Raw genomic sequence first — 20,008 nt, forward strand, 5'->3', positions numbered from 1 at the left:
TGCTTTTCCTGGGACAGGGGAGTGGGAAAACAAAGCAGGGACTTCTCTTGTTCATTTCCATGTTGCTAACAACCTGTGAGTAGTACAAACTGCCCAGTTTGAGACCCAACTGTCCAGTTCCAGTTGGGCAATGCAGCTCTTTCCTTCCTTCTCTTCCTCTTTCTTCCTCCCTCTTCCTTTCCTCTCTCTTCCTTTCCTCTCCTCTCCTCTCTTCTCTCCTCTCCTTTCCTTTCCTTCTTCTCCCTCTGTCCACATAGGGCATACTGCCTTCATCTGTGGGTGCTTTGCCTAAAGGAATGTAAATTTTAATCTCTGATATCTTTAGTTTAGGGGCTAGATTTCTTTAAGGACCTGCCCTAAACCCAAATCACTCTGACTCTCTTTGATTGTCCAATAATAGGTCCCAAACCTGGTCATTTTGGGGGCCCTTATGGCTCAGAGTGAATGTGAATAGCAATTGTTTCTGTTTTCCACCAGAAACCCTGAGGGTCTTCCCCTCCCAGACTGATTTATTTTTGTTGACTAGGTAAAAGAGGCCATTCTTTGCCTCATTTCTTACTTAACCTTAATCACTGAATGGGTGTTGCTTCAGTCAAACTGCCAAGGTGCCCCACTGCATCCCAGGCCATCTCCAGTCATCCTGATCTATATCTTGCCACTGGACCCAGATGGCTCCAGAGGAGAAAGTGAGGCTGGTGACTTTGCACATCCCTCCCTCACTTAAATCCAATTCACTGGCAAGTCATGGCATCACCTTCCTGATGTCATGGTCCTCTTCTAGAAGGAAGGACAAACAACAATAAATTGGCCCTCCTTGACCAGGTTTTCATTAACTATGAGGGCAGTATGGCAGTGGGGCCGTGTAATAACATTAAATGAGCTGATATTTCCATAGTTCTTTAAGGTTTGCAAAGGACCTTCCTCACAACAGCAATTTTATAGACCAGGACACTGAAACTCAGACAGGATTAGTGATTTGCCCATGCTTACCCAGCTAGTGGCAAGGCTGGGATTTAAACCCAGGTCTTGGAACTCTGAATTCTTCCTTTTTCTACTCTACCACACAACTTCAATACACAGAGCTGTGTTTTTCAGACTCCAAGGTTGAGCCAAGTATTGGGTTGAATGATTCTGATTTTTCTGAGACAATGGGACTATGGCCTATATTGGTTATATGTCATTTTCTTCCCTCTTGATTGAAAGAAGAATCAATCAGAAACATGATGCCATGGAAACATGAAGTGTAAACACCCCCAGCCCCTCATTGCCATCTGGTAGTTTCTGAACTGTCTGATTGGAAAGATGAGCCAATAAGCTTGGTCCATTGAGCACAGATGGGTGAATGCTCAGATCAGTGCTGCAGTGTTGGAGGGAGCTGAGGGAGAGAGGCACCATTCGCATCTGGAGCGGTGAAGGAGCCTGGCATATTGGCTTGGGGTTTCTGGCCTTGCAAAGAACATAGGCCATGCTAAGCCTGAGGAATTTAATTTAAGGATTAGATTAGAAAGCTTAGGTGCCACTCAGTCTGGAACTGAGTAGATTGCTTTTATCTGCAGTTCTAATGACCTTCCCCTGGTATATCATTTCTCATTTTGTATATTCTATTTCCTTTGTGAATGAACCCTAGAAAACACACTCCAATGGCCCAAAGCTGAATTGTGGCCGCAGGGGGAAAAAAAAAACAGGAGAGGAACTAGTAATTGAATGTGACAGATTTCTAAACCCAAGGAGATAGGCTGGCTCAGAACAGACTGTTAGACCTAGGAGAAACAGCATCCTGTACTGGAAAGAGCCCTGAATCTGGAGGCTGGTGATGGTTCTGATTCTCTTTGGGTCTGAACATGTCAGTGCAGGCCCCTCCCCCCCACCTCTTGTCAGTCAACACTCCTGGCTCCCTATTACGCCTACAATCAAATAGAAAATCTTACATTTGACTTTTAAAGTCCTTCCTAACCTGGTCCTCCCCTACCTTTTCAGTCTCCTCACACCATATTCCTCTCTACATTCTCCATGACCCGGGCCTCCTTGTCATTCCACACACAAGATACCCCCCTCTTCCAATTCCAGGCATTTTCCCTGGCTGTCCCTCATGCCTAGAATTTTCTCCCTCCTCACCTCTGTCCCCTGGCCTCCCCGGCTTCCTTCATGTCTCAGCTGAAATCCTACCTTCTGCAAGAAGCCTTTCCAGGTGCTTTATTGATCATCTCTGGTCTGTATGGTACTTGTTTGCATGTTGTTTTCCTCATTAGACTGGGAGTTCCCCTTTCTGAGCCTTTCTTTGCATCCCCAGGACTAAACCCCATGCCTGCCATACAGTAAGTGTTCAATAAATGTTTCTTGACTTAACCTCTCTGTGCCTCAGTTTCCTCATGTGTAAAATGAGGTGGTAGGACTTGGAGACCTCCAAGGTCCCTTCTAGTTTTAAAGCTATGACCTTGTGATCCTATTCCTGGCTAGCTCCTATGTATATAGCAACCTAAGGTTTACAACAATCCCATAAGGTAGGTGTTATTCCCTTTCCCATTTGACAGATGAGGCAAGTGAGGCCTAGGCAGGTTAAACAACTTACCTGAGGTGAGGAAATTGAGTTAGAGATAATAGTGGTAACATTAAAACCCAGGTTCTCTGGCCCCAAGGATCTAACATTCTTGTCATTTGGACAGCCTCCGAATGGAAGAAATGGTGCCCTGGGAGGCCAAATCAGGCTAGCAAGGCCTAAGATTCAGAGTCTGATTTTTCATAGGGTGCCAGGTAATATACATTCCCTCCCAGCCTAGACTCTGACTAGAAGGCAGTATGGTACTATGGGAAGAAACCTGGGTTCAAATTCCAGCCTCTGTCATTTATTATCTTAAATTGATCTAAAATAAGTTGCTTTCCTTATCTGGGCCTATGTTCTCACATGTAAAATGAAAGGGTGGCCTGGATGAACTCTAACTTCGGAATCCTAGGGTGACGCAACCAAAGGGCTTAAACCTACCATATAACTGGTGAGGAGCCACCTAACTGAGCTCGTCATCACTTGTCATTCCTCTCTCCTACCTTCTGCCCCGCCTCGCGTCCCATGACCTCACTCTCAGGAAATTTGAAAGTAGATGGGTAGCGCATCAGAGCTGGCAAGGACTTTACACGGTATCAGTCAGACCTTCTCATCTGAGCGAGGGGAGGAGGATATGGAGGTCCAGAGAGGGGAGGTCACTTGTCCAAGGTTGCACGGAGGCAGCAGCTGGAACAGATCCCTTTCATGTGCATTTTCTTAAAAGCAGCCGCTTGCTTGCATGAAGGAGCTTCAGGGGTCTTTGAAGTGGTTTTCCAAACGGGGTTAAGAGGAATTGGGCATCAGAGCCCCATGGTTTGGTCAGGGTGCTGAGGGGCTCCAGAACTGTCCCACTCCAGATAGCTATTTGCTCAATCCATCCTGACAGCCCTGAAGAGGTCACCAGCACCCCTCCCCAGGGGCTGCTGATTCCCTCATGATTCTGAGAGCCTCTGCACTGCCTGTCACATTGATTTCAAGAGAGGTATTCTGCCAGATGACAGGCCTGAAGGGAAAGCAGACAAACTGATGTACCTCTGCCCTTCACGCCCTCCAGTGGGCTTAGTCAGACAAGACGTGCTCTTGTCCCATTCCTTTGGAGAGTTTCCTCTGCTCAAAGACACTTGTAAACCCCAGGCAAAGGGGTAACCTATGAGCCTGACAAGAGGCCCCATAGCACCAAACACCTCTGAGGACACCGTTGGGAGTTTCTCTCTCTACCCCTCCACAATTCATTCCTTTCCTTTCCCCTCCCTTTTCATTAAACAACAAAAACAATGCCACATAGTAATAAATCTCCTTTTTCTCCTTTCTTCTGACCATAAAATGTTAAAGCTATAGGAGACCTGAGAGCATGGACTATTAGAACACTGTACATAGAATGGCTGCCTTTTGAGGGAATTTTGAAACTCGGCTTCTCTATCTCACTCTGGCTGGAAGAACCATAGCTACTCACCGGTCCAAACCCATTGCTGATGGTCATGGAGACTATGACCTACTCTCAAATTTCCAATCACCACTCAGGCAACCTGGTGCCCCCATTCCCAGTGACTCCCCATCATGGTACTGAACATAACAAAGACACCCAGTCAGCTTAGCCTACTATAACTCAGAACTCCTATACTCAAGCAATCCATTAGCCTCAGCCTTCCCAGTAGCAGGGATTATAGACATGTCCCACCACAACCAGCAGGATATAGAGTATTAAAGCAGGAAGGAATCTGGGAATATAGTCTCCTAGAGCCAGAAGTATCATTGTTGTGTTGTTGTTCAATCATCTCCAACTCTTTGTGACCCCATTTGGGGTTTTCTTGGCAAAGATACTGGGGTGGTTTGCCATTTTCTTCTCCAGCTCATTTTACAGATGAGGAAACTGAGGCAAACAGGGTTAAGTGGCTTGCCTAGGGTCACACAGCTACTAAGGGTCTGAGGCCAGATTTGTCCTCACATTAAGATGAGTTTTCCAGGTCGTGCACGCTGTGCACTATGGCGCCACCTGGCTGTCCCAGAAGGGGGCTTTAGGGAAACTAATTAAATGCCATGTTTCACAGAGAAAGAAACTAAGGAGGGAGTGAAGGTGATTCACAGCTAGTTCATCCACTAATTAGTGACAAAGTCAGCACTAGAATCCAAACTGCCTTACATTCTTATGGGAATTTTTTTCCCACCCCATGTTGCTTATGCAGCATGACATACTACTAGGAAAGCACCCTCAAGGTCTGGCTGGTCTGGACAGAAAATCTTTGCCCGTCATACAGTTCAACAAAAATGTATTAAGGAAGGAAAGACAGAGGGGAGGAAGGAAAGAAAAGGAGGGAGGGAAGAAGGGAGGGAGGAAAAATGGAAGGAAGGAGGAAGGGAGTGAGGAAGAAAGAAAAAAAGGAAGAAAGGAGGGAGGGAGAGACGAAGGAAGGAAGGAGCGGAAGGAAGGGAAAAAGGAAGGAAGGAAAGAAGAGAGGGAGGAAAGAAGAGAGGGAGGATAGGAGGAAGGCAGGAAAGAAGACAGGTAGGGAGGGAAGAAAACCAGCATTTATTAAGTACCTACTACATGCAAGACCCTGTCCTTAAAGAAGAGAAAGAGATTAGAGCCCTTTTCACGTGCAGCTCATGACTCTGAGACTGGAGCACCATTGCACCAGGGCCAACCACTTAACCTCTGTGGCTCCCTTCCCTCCCTGGGAAAATAGCAGTGATAATGTTGGCCATCTCTCGAGGTCTCAGGCTGGGTTCACTGATTAATCACCACCAAACAGCTGGGAAAAGCCTTACCAAGGGCCACAGAGATGTTAAGTATTCCAATCACTTCTCTCCATCTCAATCTCTTAGGAAATAGGTTTCCATTTCACCTTAAATTTGTGAGGGGAAGGTTATTTTTCATTCACCACGAGCAGCTGGGAGCCAGACTCTTAAATTCCTTACCTCCCCTCCCTGGGGCTGCCTCTTGGTAAAACCTGTCTTATTTTTTACCAACCTGCTCAAATGGAAGTGGTTGTTTTAAAATTTGGCCCTCATTTGTGAGGTTAATTAATCCCTTCAAACACAAAGTTCTCCCTTTCTAGGCCATTGAATGGCCTCTGACTACCTATGTCTGTGCCCAATCCGTTAATCAACAAGGATTTATTAATTACCTAATATACATCAGGCACCATGCCGGGCAAATGTACACAGAGGCAAAAATGGAATAGGTAGCATGGTGTAGTAGCTAGAGAGCCTGCCCTGAAGCGCGGAAAACCTGGGTTCAGGTGGCACCTCTGTGACCCTGGGTAAGTCACTAAACCTCTGAATAGGCAAAGCCAGAGGCATCAACTCAGGCCCAGCAGCCTGGGCCAGAACCAGATGAAAATGTAATTGGGAAATGTTTAACAAAAGAAATAAACATACAGTGCAACACAGATGATGTTAATTTGTGGTTTTCTAAATCAATCTGCAGTCTGCAGGGATCCCTTTCTATTGGAGTTTAATACTACTGTTCTAGGCAACTAAGACTATATAAGTTGTGGAGAAGGTATTGAAAAGGAAGTTTCCTCACCCATGAGTTCATGTCCAGTTGTGTCCACTCTTTACTATGTGGTCTACAATTTCCTTCTCCAGCTCATTTTACAGATGAGGAAACTGAGGCAAACAGGGTAAAGTGACTTGCCCAGGGTCACACAGTCTCTGAGGTGCTCTATCCACTGTCCCACCTAGCTGCCATGAGTTCATACTATCCTAAGATAATAATAATGATTCCATTTATAAAGAACTTCTATATTATATTGTGTTATATTATATATAGTACATTTATATAGCACTTACTATGTGCCAGGTACTGTGCTAAGCATTTTACAAATATCATTTCATTTGATCCTCACAACAACTCTGGGGGGCAGGTGCTAATATCATCCCCATTTTACAGCTGAGGAAAATGAGGCAAACTGAAATTAAGTGACTTGCCCGGGGTCACATAGCTAGTAAGTATCTAAGGCTGGATTTGAACTCAGGTCCTACTGATTCCAGCCATCCACTATGCCACCTAGCTGCCCCTAATCTAATTTAAATCTAAATCATAGATTTAGAGCTGGAAGGGACCTTAGAGAGGCCATCTACTCCAACTCCCTCATTTTATCTACGAGGAAACTGAGACTGATAATGGTTAAGTGACTTGCCCAAGGTCATACAGCTAGTTTGTAAATGTCTGAGGCAGAATTTGAATTCAGGTCCTCCTGAGTCCAAGCCTAGCCTTTAACCACTGTACCCCCTAGCTGCCTCCTTAGTTGCCTAAACCAGAAGTTCTCAAACTTTTTGGTCTGAGGAATCCCTTTATCCTCTTAAATATTAAGGACCCTAAAGAGTTCTTGTTATATGGACTATGTGAATTAACATTTACTATATTAGAAATTAAAATGTCTTAGTGTTATTATGAAAATAGTTCTGACCTTGAGGACCCCCTGAAAGGGTGTTGGAGATTCCCATCTGTCTCCAGGCCACATTTGAAGAACCCTTTGCCCTAGAACCAATGAAATCACAAGTCCTTATCCTCAAGAAGCTTACAAATTATACCAGGGAGAAACATGGACCCATATAAATATATGCAAACTATGTACAAATAAATACAAGGAAATTTCAGGAGAGAGGCTCAAGTCACTTGGAATGTCATAGAGCGCTTTCCATATATTATCTCATTTGATCCTCACAACAACCCTGGCAAGTAGGTGCTATTGCTATCCCCATTTTATAGATGAGGAAACTGAAACTAACAGGTTAAGTGACTTGCCCAAGGTCACATAGCAAGTCTGAGATGGGATTCAAGCCCAGGTTTTGCTGACTCCAAGTCCAGGACCCAATACTGCCCACTCCATGAGAATATCACCTCTTGAGGTCAAGAGCTGCCATTTTTTTTGTCTCTGTGTTCCCAGAAACTGATCCACTCCCTTACACATAGTAGGTCCTTAGTAAAGGAAAGAAGATAAATTAGTTCATTCACCAACAGAGCTAAAACTTTTTCTAAAAAAAAAAAAAAGTTGTCTAACTGCCACCATCGGTGAGATCTTTGTTTTGATTAATCTTGGAATGAACATCCAACCTAGAGTATCAAACGCTGTGCCACCCACCCATGGGATGCCAGATACGTGATGGATAGCAACAATGATGCCAATACCATTTAAGCAGTGCTTCATCACGTCTTATCTAATTCTAGCCTCATAACAACCCCTCAATATAGCTAGTACAAGTATTATTATTCCTATTTTGTTGTTGTTGTTGTTGTTCAGTTGTTTTTCAGTCATCTCCAACTCTTCGTGACCCCATTTGGGGTTTTCTTGGCAAAGATAGAGAGCGGTTTGCCGTGTCTTTCTCCAGCTCATTTTACAGATGAGGAAATTGAGGCAAACAGGGTGATATGACTTACCCAGGGTCACACAGCTACTAAGTGTCTAAGGCTGGATTTCAACTCAGGAAGAAAATGAGTCATCCTGATTCGAGGCCACACTCTATCCACTGTGCCACTTAGCTGCCCCAAGCAAACTTTTACAGGGCTTTAAATAATAGTAAATGCCTTTCCTTAGAGCTCATTTCATCTACTGACTGATTGTCAATGGGAAACACTAGTGGGGACCCTGGTTTTAGGAGTAAATATCCTACCTAACCACCTAGCTGCCCATTTTACAGATGAGCAAACGGAGGCTAAGAGAAGGGGAGGGATTTGTTCTCGTGGCCAATAAATGGCTAAGCCTGGTCTCAAACCCATGTCTTTGATTATAAATCCAATGAACTCTCTACAACCTTACACAGTCTCACACGATGATGATATACTCTGTAATCCAGTTAACATGAGTCTCCTTGCTGTTCCTCACACAAGACACTCCATCTCCCAATTCCAGGCATTTTCATAGACTGTCCGCCATGCCTGGAATTCTTTCTCTCATCTCTGCCTCCTGTCTTCCCTGGCTTTTGTCAAGTCCCAGCTAAAGTCCCACCTTCCACAGGAAGCCTTCCCAGTCTTTCCCCCCCACACCTTTTTCTTTTCTTTTTGGTGAGGCAGTCAGGGTTAAGTGACTTGCCCAGGGTCACACAGCTAGTAAGTATCAAGTGTCTGAGGTCTGAGGCCGGATTTGAACTCAGGTCCTCCTGACTCCAAGGCCAGAGCTCTATCCACTGCACCACCTAGCTGCCCCCCTTCCCAGTCCTTTTTAAGCTTATTTGGTGCTTTCTTGTGAGATTATCCCCAATTTGGCCTGTTTCTATCTTGTCTGGACAGACTTGTCTGCACCTCGTCCCCCCAGTTAGAATGTAAGCTCCTTGAGGGCAGGGGCTATTTTTTGCCTTTCTTTGTATCCCCAACGCATAGCACTATTCCTGACATAGAGCGTGCTGTTTGACTAATGGATTAAAATCTCCCCTAACCTTGGTCACAGACTGAACATGAACCTTGCTTCCTGCCCTGTATCCCTGTGCCCAATCCCAAGAAAACTTTCCTGATCCTCTCCTTGGAAATGACCTTCCCTCCCTTGGACCTCACATAGCTCTTTGCATAGTAGTCTACAAAGCATTTAATTATAACTGTGACTATAGAGTTATTGGGAGAGAGGAGGGAAGAAGCATTTAATAAGTGCCTACTGAATACATGCTAAGTACTTTACAAATATTATCTCAAGCAGTAATGTGCAGATGTGAATGTGTCCTGAGATGAAGCGGCAAGAGCAAAGAATTGAGGAGTCAGGTCTTTGCCCCTTACCCACTTTGTATTAGTCATGGGGTCACAGGAATTAAAGCTGGAAGGGACTTAAAGAAATTAACTAGTCCAATCCCCTCATTTAACAAACAGGTAAACTAGGTCTAGAGAAGTTGTCATTTCCTCCCTTTGAACCTTAGTTTTTCCACAATTAAAATGGAGAAGCAGCCCTTGAAGCCTTACTGACCTCAGAGGTTTCTTGTGAAGGAAGTACTTTATAACCCTTAAAGTATTACAGAAATGGAGGCTATTAATTCAATTGTGAATTCCATGAGGATGTAAGTGGAGTCCCATTTGTCTTGGGATGTCCTCAGGAAACTATATATCAGTCATGTCTGACTCTTGGTGACCCCTTTGGGATTTCCTTGGCAAAGATACTGGAATGGTTTGCCATTTCCTTCTCCAGTTCATTTTACAGATGAGGAATGGAAGCAAACAGGGTTAAGTGACTTGCCCAGGGTCACACAGCTAGTAAGGGTCTGAGGCCCGATTTGAACATAGGTCTTCCTGACTCCAAGCCCAGCACTCTATTCACTGCACCACTGTACATAGTTAGCACTTAAATGACTTTTAAATGAATGATGGTGGTAATTGATGGGTATGGTGCCAATCCTGGTGGATGAGAGGTACAGTGAAAGCGGGTAAGGTTTACAGGCCTCACGCTTAGAACAGATGGTCTTAACGAAGCCATCATGTTACACAAGCCCCTGAATCTCGCTCTTGCTGACGATGCCAAATTCTCCTTGGGTTTAATTGGCAGAATTTTTGAAGCACTGTTTGCTCCCCAGGCTCCTCTGGGGCACAAATGTGGTAGATGCAGATGGTGTATATGGAAACCTAGACTTCAACTCAATTTAACAAGCATGTATTAGACAGCCAGGTGGTGCAGTAGTTAGAGTTCTAGACTTGGAGTCAGGAAGAGCTGAGTTTCGATCCTGCCTCAGACTTTTACTGGCCACTTAACCTCCACCTGCCTCAGTTTCTTCATCTTTGAAATGGGAATAATAATTGTACCCACACACACACACCCCACACCCCCCCTTCCAGGATTGTTCAAATGAGAGAACATTCATTCAAGTGCTCTATAAATGCTAGCTATTGAGCACCTGCTGTATGCGAGAAACTGCTGTAGGCACTGGAGATGCAGAGATGAAACAGGAACCGTCGCTGCTTACATCCTACTGGGGGAAAACAACATATACACAGATAAGTAAGGACAAAACATAGACAAGGTCATTCCTAAAGGGACCTTAAGAGATCATCTCATCCAGCCCCTTCGTGTTACCGAGGAAGAAATCAAAGGCCAGAGAGGATGGGGGATTTACCTAGAGTCAGGTGTCAGATCCAGGACCCAAACCCAGGTCTTCGGATGCTTGTGCTTTTTTCTGAATCTCTCTGGCAATCTGGTTCTTGAATGATTTATGAAGCCAAAAATAACATTTCCATCAAAGATACATATTGTTTTTTCAACTTTGCACCTTGATCCTGAAGCCAGAAATTCTCCCAACTTTCAGCCTCCCCTCCCCAAGAGCCTCCCCCTCCTTCCAAGGTCATTCTTCATGAATGACAGCCAGTTAGTTAAACGCTCTTAGGTTTCCATGGCAACAAACCCAACTTATATTCAGTCCCACTGAAAATAATAAAGCCTGATCTGGATTTATTTTCCCTGGTTCCCCCACTCACTATCCCCACAGTCACCATTTTTTTTTTCCTGGTGCAAAGAGAACACCTCAGATGGAGATATTAACCCTGTCTTTACCACCACTTCCAAAACACTTTGCTTCAAAAAGAGGTCTGCCACATGCAAGTAGGAGGGATTGAACGATCTCCATATCCTGGAATCTGAAGTAGAAGAGACCTTAAAGCTGGTCTAGACTAATTCCTTCTTTTGACAGATGAGAAACTAAGACTGAGGAAAGGAGAGTGACTTGCCCAAGGTCACGCAGCTAATGACTGACAAACTGGATATTTGAACTGAAGTCCTCCCAACTGCAAATCCAGAAAATCTGATATGATGTAAAGGAAAAAAACCTAAAGTCCCAGCCTTGTGACACATTGTTGGACCTGAAAGGGACCATTGAAATCCTTTGAGTCTAACCCCCCATCTTACCAGCTGTATGACCTTTATCAAAGCACATGACTTCTCTGAAGGTTCAGTTTCCCCAATATAAAATGAGCATCCTGCCCACTTTGGAGTTTTTGTGAAGTTCCAATGGGCTTCATAACCACAAAGCACCATATTAATGCAAGTTAGGTAATAACCATACTTTGTATCCCAGGTACCTTGCATAGTACCAACATCTAGTAGGTGCCTAATAAATGTCTGCTTTTTGTTTGCACAATGATCTAGTAATTGATGATTTCATAAGTATTAATCCTCTTTGGGGCAGCTAGGTGACACAGTGGGTAGAGTGCTGGACCTGGAGTCAGGAGGACCTGAGTTCAAATCCAACCTCAGACACACAGGGTCACTGTGTGACCCTGGGCAAATCACTGAGCCCTGTTTGCCTCAGGTTCTTCATCTATAAAATGAGTTGGAGAAGGAAATGGCAAACCACTCCAGTATCTTTGCCAAGAAAACCCTAAAGAGGATCGCAAAGAGCCAGCCACAACTGAAATGGCTGAACAATAACAACAAAATGTCTGTAACTTAGCAGCAGCCTTAGAACCCTGCTGTGACCCAGAAAATCATCACCCTGTAGCCAACCTGGAGATAAGCCTCTTGTCACTTAGCTAACGATAGAAGCTGACATTTCTGTCATGTTTTACCTACATTATTTCATGTGAGCCTTATAAAAAACCCTTGGAGACAGGTGCTATTATTATCTCCATTTTATAGATGATGAAACTGAGGTTCAGTAAGGGTAAGTGATTTGCCCAGGGGCAGAAGTAGAACCTATGTCTCCCTGACACCAAGTCCCACAATCTCTCCATGTTGCTACAGTACCTCTTCCACAATAGACCAACACACCATCTATTCCAGGACCATACTTAAACCAACAAATCAAGTTAACAAGAATTCATTAAATACCTACTAGGTACTACTAAGAGCTGAGGACACAAAGAAAGGCAAACAAACAGCCCTTACTGTCCAGGAGCTCACAATCTAATGGAGGAGACAATATGTAAGAAATATTAGATGAGAAAAGGTATACTGACTTCTCAATACAAGCTAAATTGGGGAGGGGGGCAGCTAGGTGGCATATTTGATAGAGCACCGGCCCTGGAGTCAGGAGGAACTGAGTTCAAATGCAGCCTGAGATACTTACTAGCTGTGTGACCTTGGGCAAGTCACTTAACCCTGATTGCCTCCAAAAAAAAAAGAAAAGAAAAGAATCAAAGGATAAAGAGAGAGGAATGCTGATGATCTGGAGAGAAAAGCAGCTGGCAAAAATGGCTTAAGAACTGCCCCTCAACCAGGAGAAGTTCTGCAGCAGATTTGTACCAGCTTTTCAAGGTTCTGGTCTCAATTATGCCACAACCAAGCTTTGGTACTGAGCAAATCCCTTCAATCAGTCAGTCAACTAACAAGAATTTATTAAGTCCCTACTATATGCCCTGTATATGTTAGGTGCTAGGGATACAGAAATGAAAATGAAATAGTCCCTGTCCTCAGAGAGTTTATATTCTAACAAGAGACATAACATTTATGTATAGAAACATGCATATATTATATTTATATATAGTACATATTTTCATGTAAAATAGATACAAGGCAATTTTATAAGGAAGGCATTTGCAGCCAGGGAGATCAGGAGAGGCTTCATGTAATAGTAATGATAGTAATAATAGCATTCACGTAGCACTATGAAGTTTGCAAAATGCCTAATAAATATTATCTCATTTGATCCTAACAACAAATCTAGCAGGTAGGTGCTATTATTATCCCCATTTTACAGATGAGAAAATTGAGGCAGATAGAGGCAAAGCAACTTGCCAGGGTAACACAGCTAGTAGATGTCTGAGGTGGGATTTGCACTCAGGTCTAACTTAAACTACGCCTTAAAGGAGACCAGACCTTCTATGAGGTGGAATTGAGATGGTTATGCATTCCAGCCATGGGGAATAGCCAGTCCAAAGATCCAGAGACAGAAAATGGAGCATCGTCTATGAGGAACAGAAAGAAAGTCAGTTTGACAGAACCATAGAGTGTGTGAAGCGGAGTGAGGTGTAGTAAGATTGAGAAGGTAAACTGAGAGGATTGGCCTCTCGGGCCCTAGGACTAGCTCTCAAGGCACTGTCCAAGGTCCTCCACCAAGATCCCGTGTTCTAAGCTCCCCTTGAGCTCGAAAGAGCCGTGTCATTACCACTGTATGTTCTAAGGTCCCATCCAGCTCACCCATTCTGTCTTAAGGATTCACCCAGTTCTAACATTCCATTATCGAAGTCCTCTTCACCACTAATGTTCTGTGATAGCATTTTCTGTTCAAAGGCCCCTTCTATTTCTATTAGTCTGAGTATATTCATCCTGTATCTGATTTATTGAAACTTTATGTCGCACCACCCTGACCTGAAGTTCCCTTGGCCCTTCCTTTTGCCATCTTTCAAGGTCAATTTCATCAACATCATTGTTGTTGTCATTGTCTCCATCCTCCTTTTCCTCCTCCTCTTCTTCCTCTTCCTCCTCTTTCTCTTCCTCCTCCTCCATGCCTTCTCTGATGATTCCTTCCAAGTCATTCTTCTCCCTCCCTTCTTAGCTCCAAAAGCACTTGCAATTTGTACCCTACATTGAGTTATTCATTCCGTGTGAATGTTATTCCCTAGTTATTCAATGTGTGTTTGTGTGTGTGTATGTGTGTGTGTGTGTGTGTGTGTGTCTTGCTCCCCTCATCTAGACTGTAAGTTCTTCAGGGCAGGGACAATTTCATCCCCTCTTGTATCTCAGACCAGTCAAGGACAGGGCTATGCTCATAGGACATGCAGACAATATCAGAGCTGAAAAGGTATCTTAGAACTATAGGATAGTTCCATAGAATGCTTGAACGTGGAACATCAGGCCTAGAAGGAATCTTAGGACACAAATGTTAGTGATGTAAGAATATACAGTGGATAGGAAGGATAGTTTAGGACAGAAAGACCTGAGTTCAAATCCAGCCTCAGACACATAATAGCTATGTGACCCTGGACAAGTCACTTAACCTCTGTTTGCCCCAGTTTCTTCATCTGTTTTTGTTGTTTGGTTATTTCAGTCATGTCCAACTCTTCCTGACCCCATTTGGAGTTTTCTTGGCAAAGATATTGGAGTGGTTTGTCATTTCTTTCTCCAACTCATTTTTCAGATGAGGGTCACACCGCTTGAAAGTATCTGAGGCTATACTTGAACTCAGGTCCTCCTGACTCCAGGCCTGGTGCTCTATCCACTGTGCCACCTAGCTGCCTTTCATCATCTGTAAAATAGGCATAATACCCTCCAAGGCTGTTGTGAGGATCAAATGAAAAAATATTTGTAAAGCACTTAGTACAGTGTCTGACTCATAGTAGGCACTATGTAAATTTTTGGTATTATGATTATTATGCTAGAACACAGGAATGTTGACTGGAAGAGATTTAAGGGCATAGAATGTCAGCAGCAAGTACCTTTGAGCTTTAAGTGGGAAAATATAAAAAACAATGTTTTGGGAAGTGGAGGGGCCCTTATCCAAGACCTAGGCCTTAGAAGTCTCTTTCCCTCTCTCTCTTTTTTCAGCTATGAGGAATGTGTGGGACCAGGGTCAACTCAAATCTACATCCCCACTGAAGACCCTCCACCATACTCACTAAATGACCCTTGCCGGGACAGGGATGTCTCCATCCAGATCAGCGCGGCAGAGTTGAGGGATGAGGAAGAAGATGGGGCTTCTTTGCCTGTGGCCGAGAGGGATGCTGGCTGTTCCATCAGATCTCCCCAAGGACAAGCAGCCATCTCCACTATTGCCCTAGAAACTGTGCCACCCTATGAAACTGTAGTGCATGACCCTAATGTGTTCCTTCCTCTTCAGAGTCTGAAAAGCTCCCCAGCTGAGTACCAGACCCTTCTCAACAGGACTGTGTAACCAGGGGAGGCCTTTGCTAACCCACTTCAGAGGGGAGGGCCTGACTAGCTGCAAACACACGTACACACATGCAGAGAAAAACAGTAACAACAACACAAAACCCACGAGGTTGGGGGCAGTGTCATTCAATAATAGAATGAACCTCTCACTACCAGCCCAACGTACAAAACTCCCTTCTGTTCCCTGTCCCTTTCAGGACCTGGGACATGCAGGGCATTAGCTCTTTTCTTCCAGCCCCTTCCTCTCCCTGCATTTTCCCAGCAGGTTCTCAAAGTTTGTGTAACCTGGGTGGTCAGAGTCTGATTTCTGCATTGGGAATTCTTCCCTAAACTGCTAACAGCCTCTGCTCAGGCAGCCCTTAGGTCATTTCTGCCGTACTCCATGCCCCCTTCACTCTCTGCCCCCACCCCCGTCCTCTCCTCAGAGAGACGCAAGCTGGTTGATCTGAGAGTGCTAGCATGGGCCAGAGGTCAGGGGAAATAGACAGGTGTTGTCAACAGCGGCTTGTGCTACCAATGGAAAAAAAATTCTCCCTTCCAAATGAGATTTTAAAATGAATTTGAAGAGGCAATAGAGTGGTATCCACCACCCACAACACTCGACTTGAGCAGGAGCCCAATGGTAGGCACCCTCAGTCCCTCCAAACCAATGGCTAGAACTTGGATTGGAACTTATCCTTCTCAGGCCATCCACACAGCTCTAAGGTTGGCTGGCCTGGACCAGAAGAACCCAAGTAAGCCATGCTATCAAATCATTCCCAGAAGGCCCACCTTGTGAGCCTGAGCTTATTTAAAGGGCAGCAGCCCCTCACAGAGCTAAACCCCATGGCCTTGATTTTCTGGCATTCATATCCTCTGTCAGACAGCCTCTCCACAGGTTTGAACTAATGGGTCCAATGGACAATGCCCTGATAAGAGAGTGAGAGTTGTCTTGGCCTGGTGGTGTGTCCTGGGCCCAATCACTTCTCAATATTCGATGAGTGGTTTCCCTGTTAGTTCAATTAAGCAAACACCAATTGTATACAGACCCCTATGCTGGGAATCAGGGGACATAATAAAGTTTATATAAGACATGGTCTATGTCCTTGTGGAGCTCTAGTCTAGAGAAACTTGCCAACTAATGCTTCAACCAGAGAGAAAAGAGTCTCTTGGCCTAGAGATGGGTTGGGCTGCATATACAAGCCTAACTTCAGTGGGTCTGTGGCTGCAAATTTTCCCAGAGAAGTTGATGGGCTTAAATCTTCCCCCTCACCCCCAACCCAAGCACATTTAGTTAACACATGGATGACAGGCCAGACAACTTTGGCTTTAAATCTCCTAGGAAGGATGAGAGAAAGACATAGTCCAGAAAAGAGGGCTGGAAACTCAGTGGGGGATCAGCCCCAGAATTCTTCAGCCGTTGGAACCCCTTACATAAGATGAGAAACCTTTCCTCTGATCAGCAGCATGAGAACATTCAGGCGGGATCCAGATAGCCAGACCAGAGGACAGACAGAGGCTAAGGAAGGAGATCTGTCTCAGGAGGGCAAGGAGGTGCCAGTTGGCTCTATCAGAGCCACAGACTTTTCTGAACATGGGTGTGGGGACAAAATGGAGTTGTGTTGGAAACCTCCAACACTTCCCTCCACTGGAGGGAGCTTTGGGTATTGGACAACCACCCACATTGGCCCTGCTGCTGCCAGGAGCCATTGTTCCGGAGCTGGCCTTGAAAAAGGCAACATGAAACAACCCAGAAGTTCCGTTTTACCCACCCAATCATCAACCCCATCTCCTAACCCTCCTTCTGCTTCTCCCCAAACCCAGGGCCTTTACTCTAAAAGCAGAGTGGTGTTTTCCAAAGAACATGGGAGTTGGAGTCGGAAGACCTGAAGCTGAATCCCTGTTCTTCAATCTACTACCTGTGTGACCTTGGACAAGTCACAACCTTTCTGGAAACATTCAGTTTCCTCATCTGTACAATAAGGGGGTTGGGCTAGATGATCTCCGTGGTCCCTGCCAACTCTCAATCCCCTAATCTTAGGTCCCTGTGTCCCTTTTTTAAAATACCAGGATTTTCATCCTGTTTCTTGCTTCCCCCCACCTACTTCCCCTGCCCCCATTAAACTTTCCGAATCCAGTGAAGGGCTATGACTTTTCTTCAATCACTTTTTAAGGAGCTGGGGGCCAGGAAGGGGGAGAAAAAAAAATGAAGATTTTATATTTTACTCTATGTAAAATTAGAATTTCTCCCAGTGCTATTCACTGCTTTTCAAAGGCTCTCTTTAGCTCTGTTTCCGCCTTGATGTTCTAATTCATTCTGTGGATACTAGGGATTGTTTACAAACAGCTATCTGTTCACTTTGGTGGTTTTACTGTTTTATAGGGGGAAATATATCTATCTTCTCTCTCTGTCGTACTGTATAGATTTTCTACATGCACTGCAGGGCCTTGAGTCTCCTAAGAAACCTGTCCTCCTTCCACACCGTAGCAAGCTTGGGTAACCAACCAAAAAACTTTCAGGACACATCAGCTTTTGCAGCTGGCTACAGAGACGGAGCGGGACATGTTTTCTTTCTTGGGCTGGGCTCTGAATTGAGCAACAATATATTCTTTCTTTGTTCCGAATAAATAACCAACAATGTAGCACTTGTAGACATAACTTAGTAATCGAGTGCACAGCTGGGCTTTTCTTTCCTTATTGAAACTTGTAAGGAAAGGAAACAGCAAAAACAGCAGCTGATTCAAATGCCTTGATTTAGCAAATAATGTTTTAACCCAGCAAGCCTTCACCTGAATGTTTCTGAAAATTAGAATCTGTAAGCAGTACAAAGTGTTTTATTGTTCACACAGGATGATTTTGCAGCTGGTTACATGCTGTAAATGACTTGCTGGGATGACTTTTTTTTTTTAAATCTCATCTGAAACCTGGTATCATTTTTTTTTGAGACTACGGCAAATGTATGGGTCCCTGAGACAAGTGACGATCTTTAGCCCTGTTCCAGCAATACTGACTGGGTCCAGGAGCTTCAGGGGACCATACATTTTTAAAAGAATAGTCGTTACTCAACTTTCAGGTCATACTGGTTTTTACCACCAGGAAGACGTGTATCCAGAGTTGACTGTAGAGCTGTTTTTAATTACACAATAAAGAACTATTTCACACTTCGTCCAGACCAATGTTATACTGCACTCTACGGGGGACCATTGCCTAGAAAGGAGATTCCAATAGAGGCAACCTGGTTTCTGTACCTCTGTACAATCCTCCCTGGTGACCTCCCTTCCCATCCACACCTAGGCTGTCCAGCTCCCAGCCCTGAATGGAGTTAGGTTCTTTAAGACAGTGTCCTTGCCAAACTCCCCCACCCCCATCCAACTACCCCCAAGCTAGTCTGAATCTTAGTAGCAGGGCTCTGACCTTCCCAAGGCGTGAGGGAATGGGTAACAATGGAGCCAAGTGAATTGCCAATCAGAGGGGAGCCCAACTTAGGTACATTAGTTGCCCAAGGGATGCATGTCAATGACTGCAATTGCTATGGGATGGTACAAAAGGGGAGACCTGGGTTCTGATTCTGCCTCTTACCCTTACTACTTTCTGCAAGTCATTTAGCCTCCCTAGGCCTCAGTTTCCTCAAGCGGGAAATGAAGGAGTCAGACTAGATAGTCTCTTAGGTCCCCTTGAGTTCTTGATCTGTGATCTTATATCCATTAGATTACTCAAAGGATGGGATAAAGGGTGGGTAGGTGGCACAGTGCTGGCCCTGGAGTCAGGAGGACCTGAGTCCTCAGACACTTATTAGCTGTGCAACCCTGAACAAGTAACTTAACCCTGTTTGCCTCAGTTTCCTCATCTGTAAAATGAGCTGGAGAAGGAAATGGCACACCACTCCAGTATGTTTGCCAAGCAAACCCCAAATGGGATCATGAAGAGTTGGAAACGACTTAACAACACCAACAAGAATGAGATAGACACATCAGAGAAACAAGCTCTGGTATCACAGCTTCTCCTCCCCAAACTGACATGTGCTGTATATGACCAACACAGAGAACACAACATGGAGTTTACATACGACTTCTACCGAAAACCATGAGCGTGCCCACATCGCACAATGTGAGGGGCAGAGATAGCCTTTACAAGTGCAGGGCTATCTTCATGTCACAAAGAAGCACAAGGGATGGACTTCAGCAGAGAGGCACTGGACGGTATATGTAATTTATCCTTTTTAAGGTCATCTCACACAACAGCAATTGTACCCTGCTGTAATGCACTGGGGCCTAAATTAAATGAAGCTATACAGTTCATACAAGTCATTTAATCTCTCTGGGCCTCAGTTTCTTCATCTGTAAAATGAAAGGGCTGGACTATATTTTCTCTCAGGTCCCAAAGAGCACCAATATGTTATGTGGAGGTTTGCTCCCAGCAAACATTTTATGCTCTAAGGTTCCATCTAGACATCAAATTCCATAGCATTGGACTTAAAATCTAGAAGACCTGAATTTCCTGACCCAGATATTCAACTAGCTGTTTAGGGAACTTTACCCTGGTCAAGTCACTTAATGTCAGCTTAGTTTCCTTATCTGTAAAAGAAGAAGAATAGAGCTATTTGAGCATCAAATGAGAGCATGTGTAAGGTATTTTGCAAACCTTAAAATACTATATAAATGTGATTATTATTATTATTATTACAATACCAACACCATGGGGGCCACAGCTCCCTAAAACTCTTCCCTCTTCTCCCCTCCTTCTCATTTCACA

At 44.4% G+C, this 20,008-nt stretch overlaps 1 protein-coding gene across 1 annotated transcript in view; it reads left to right on the forward strand.

Annotated features, from left to right (window-relative positions):
* LOC114027908 overlaps window positions 1-18,412 on the forward strand; it is a 102,805-nt gene extending 84,393 nt beyond the window's left edge. Inside the window, exon 7 of the mRNA XM_027842080.1 lies at window positions 14,932-18,412. Within this exon, the coding sequence (XP_027697881.1) occupies window positions 14,932-15,277 (346 nt within the window). The 3' untranslated portion in view covers window positions 15,278-18,412. The remainder of the gene's footprint in view (window positions 1-14,931) is intronic.
* Window positions 18,413-20,008: the final 1,596 nt, after the last annotated feature.

Source organism: Vombatus ursinus, unplaced genomic scaffold, assembly GCF_900497805.2.
Source record: "Vombatus ursinus unplaced genomic scaffold, bare-nosed wombat genome assembly UNPS02014864.1, whole genome shotgun sequence".
Taxonomy (NCBI): domain Eukaryota; kingdom Metazoa; phylum Chordata; class Mammalia; order Diprotodontia; family Vombatidae; genus Vombatus; species Vombatus ursinus.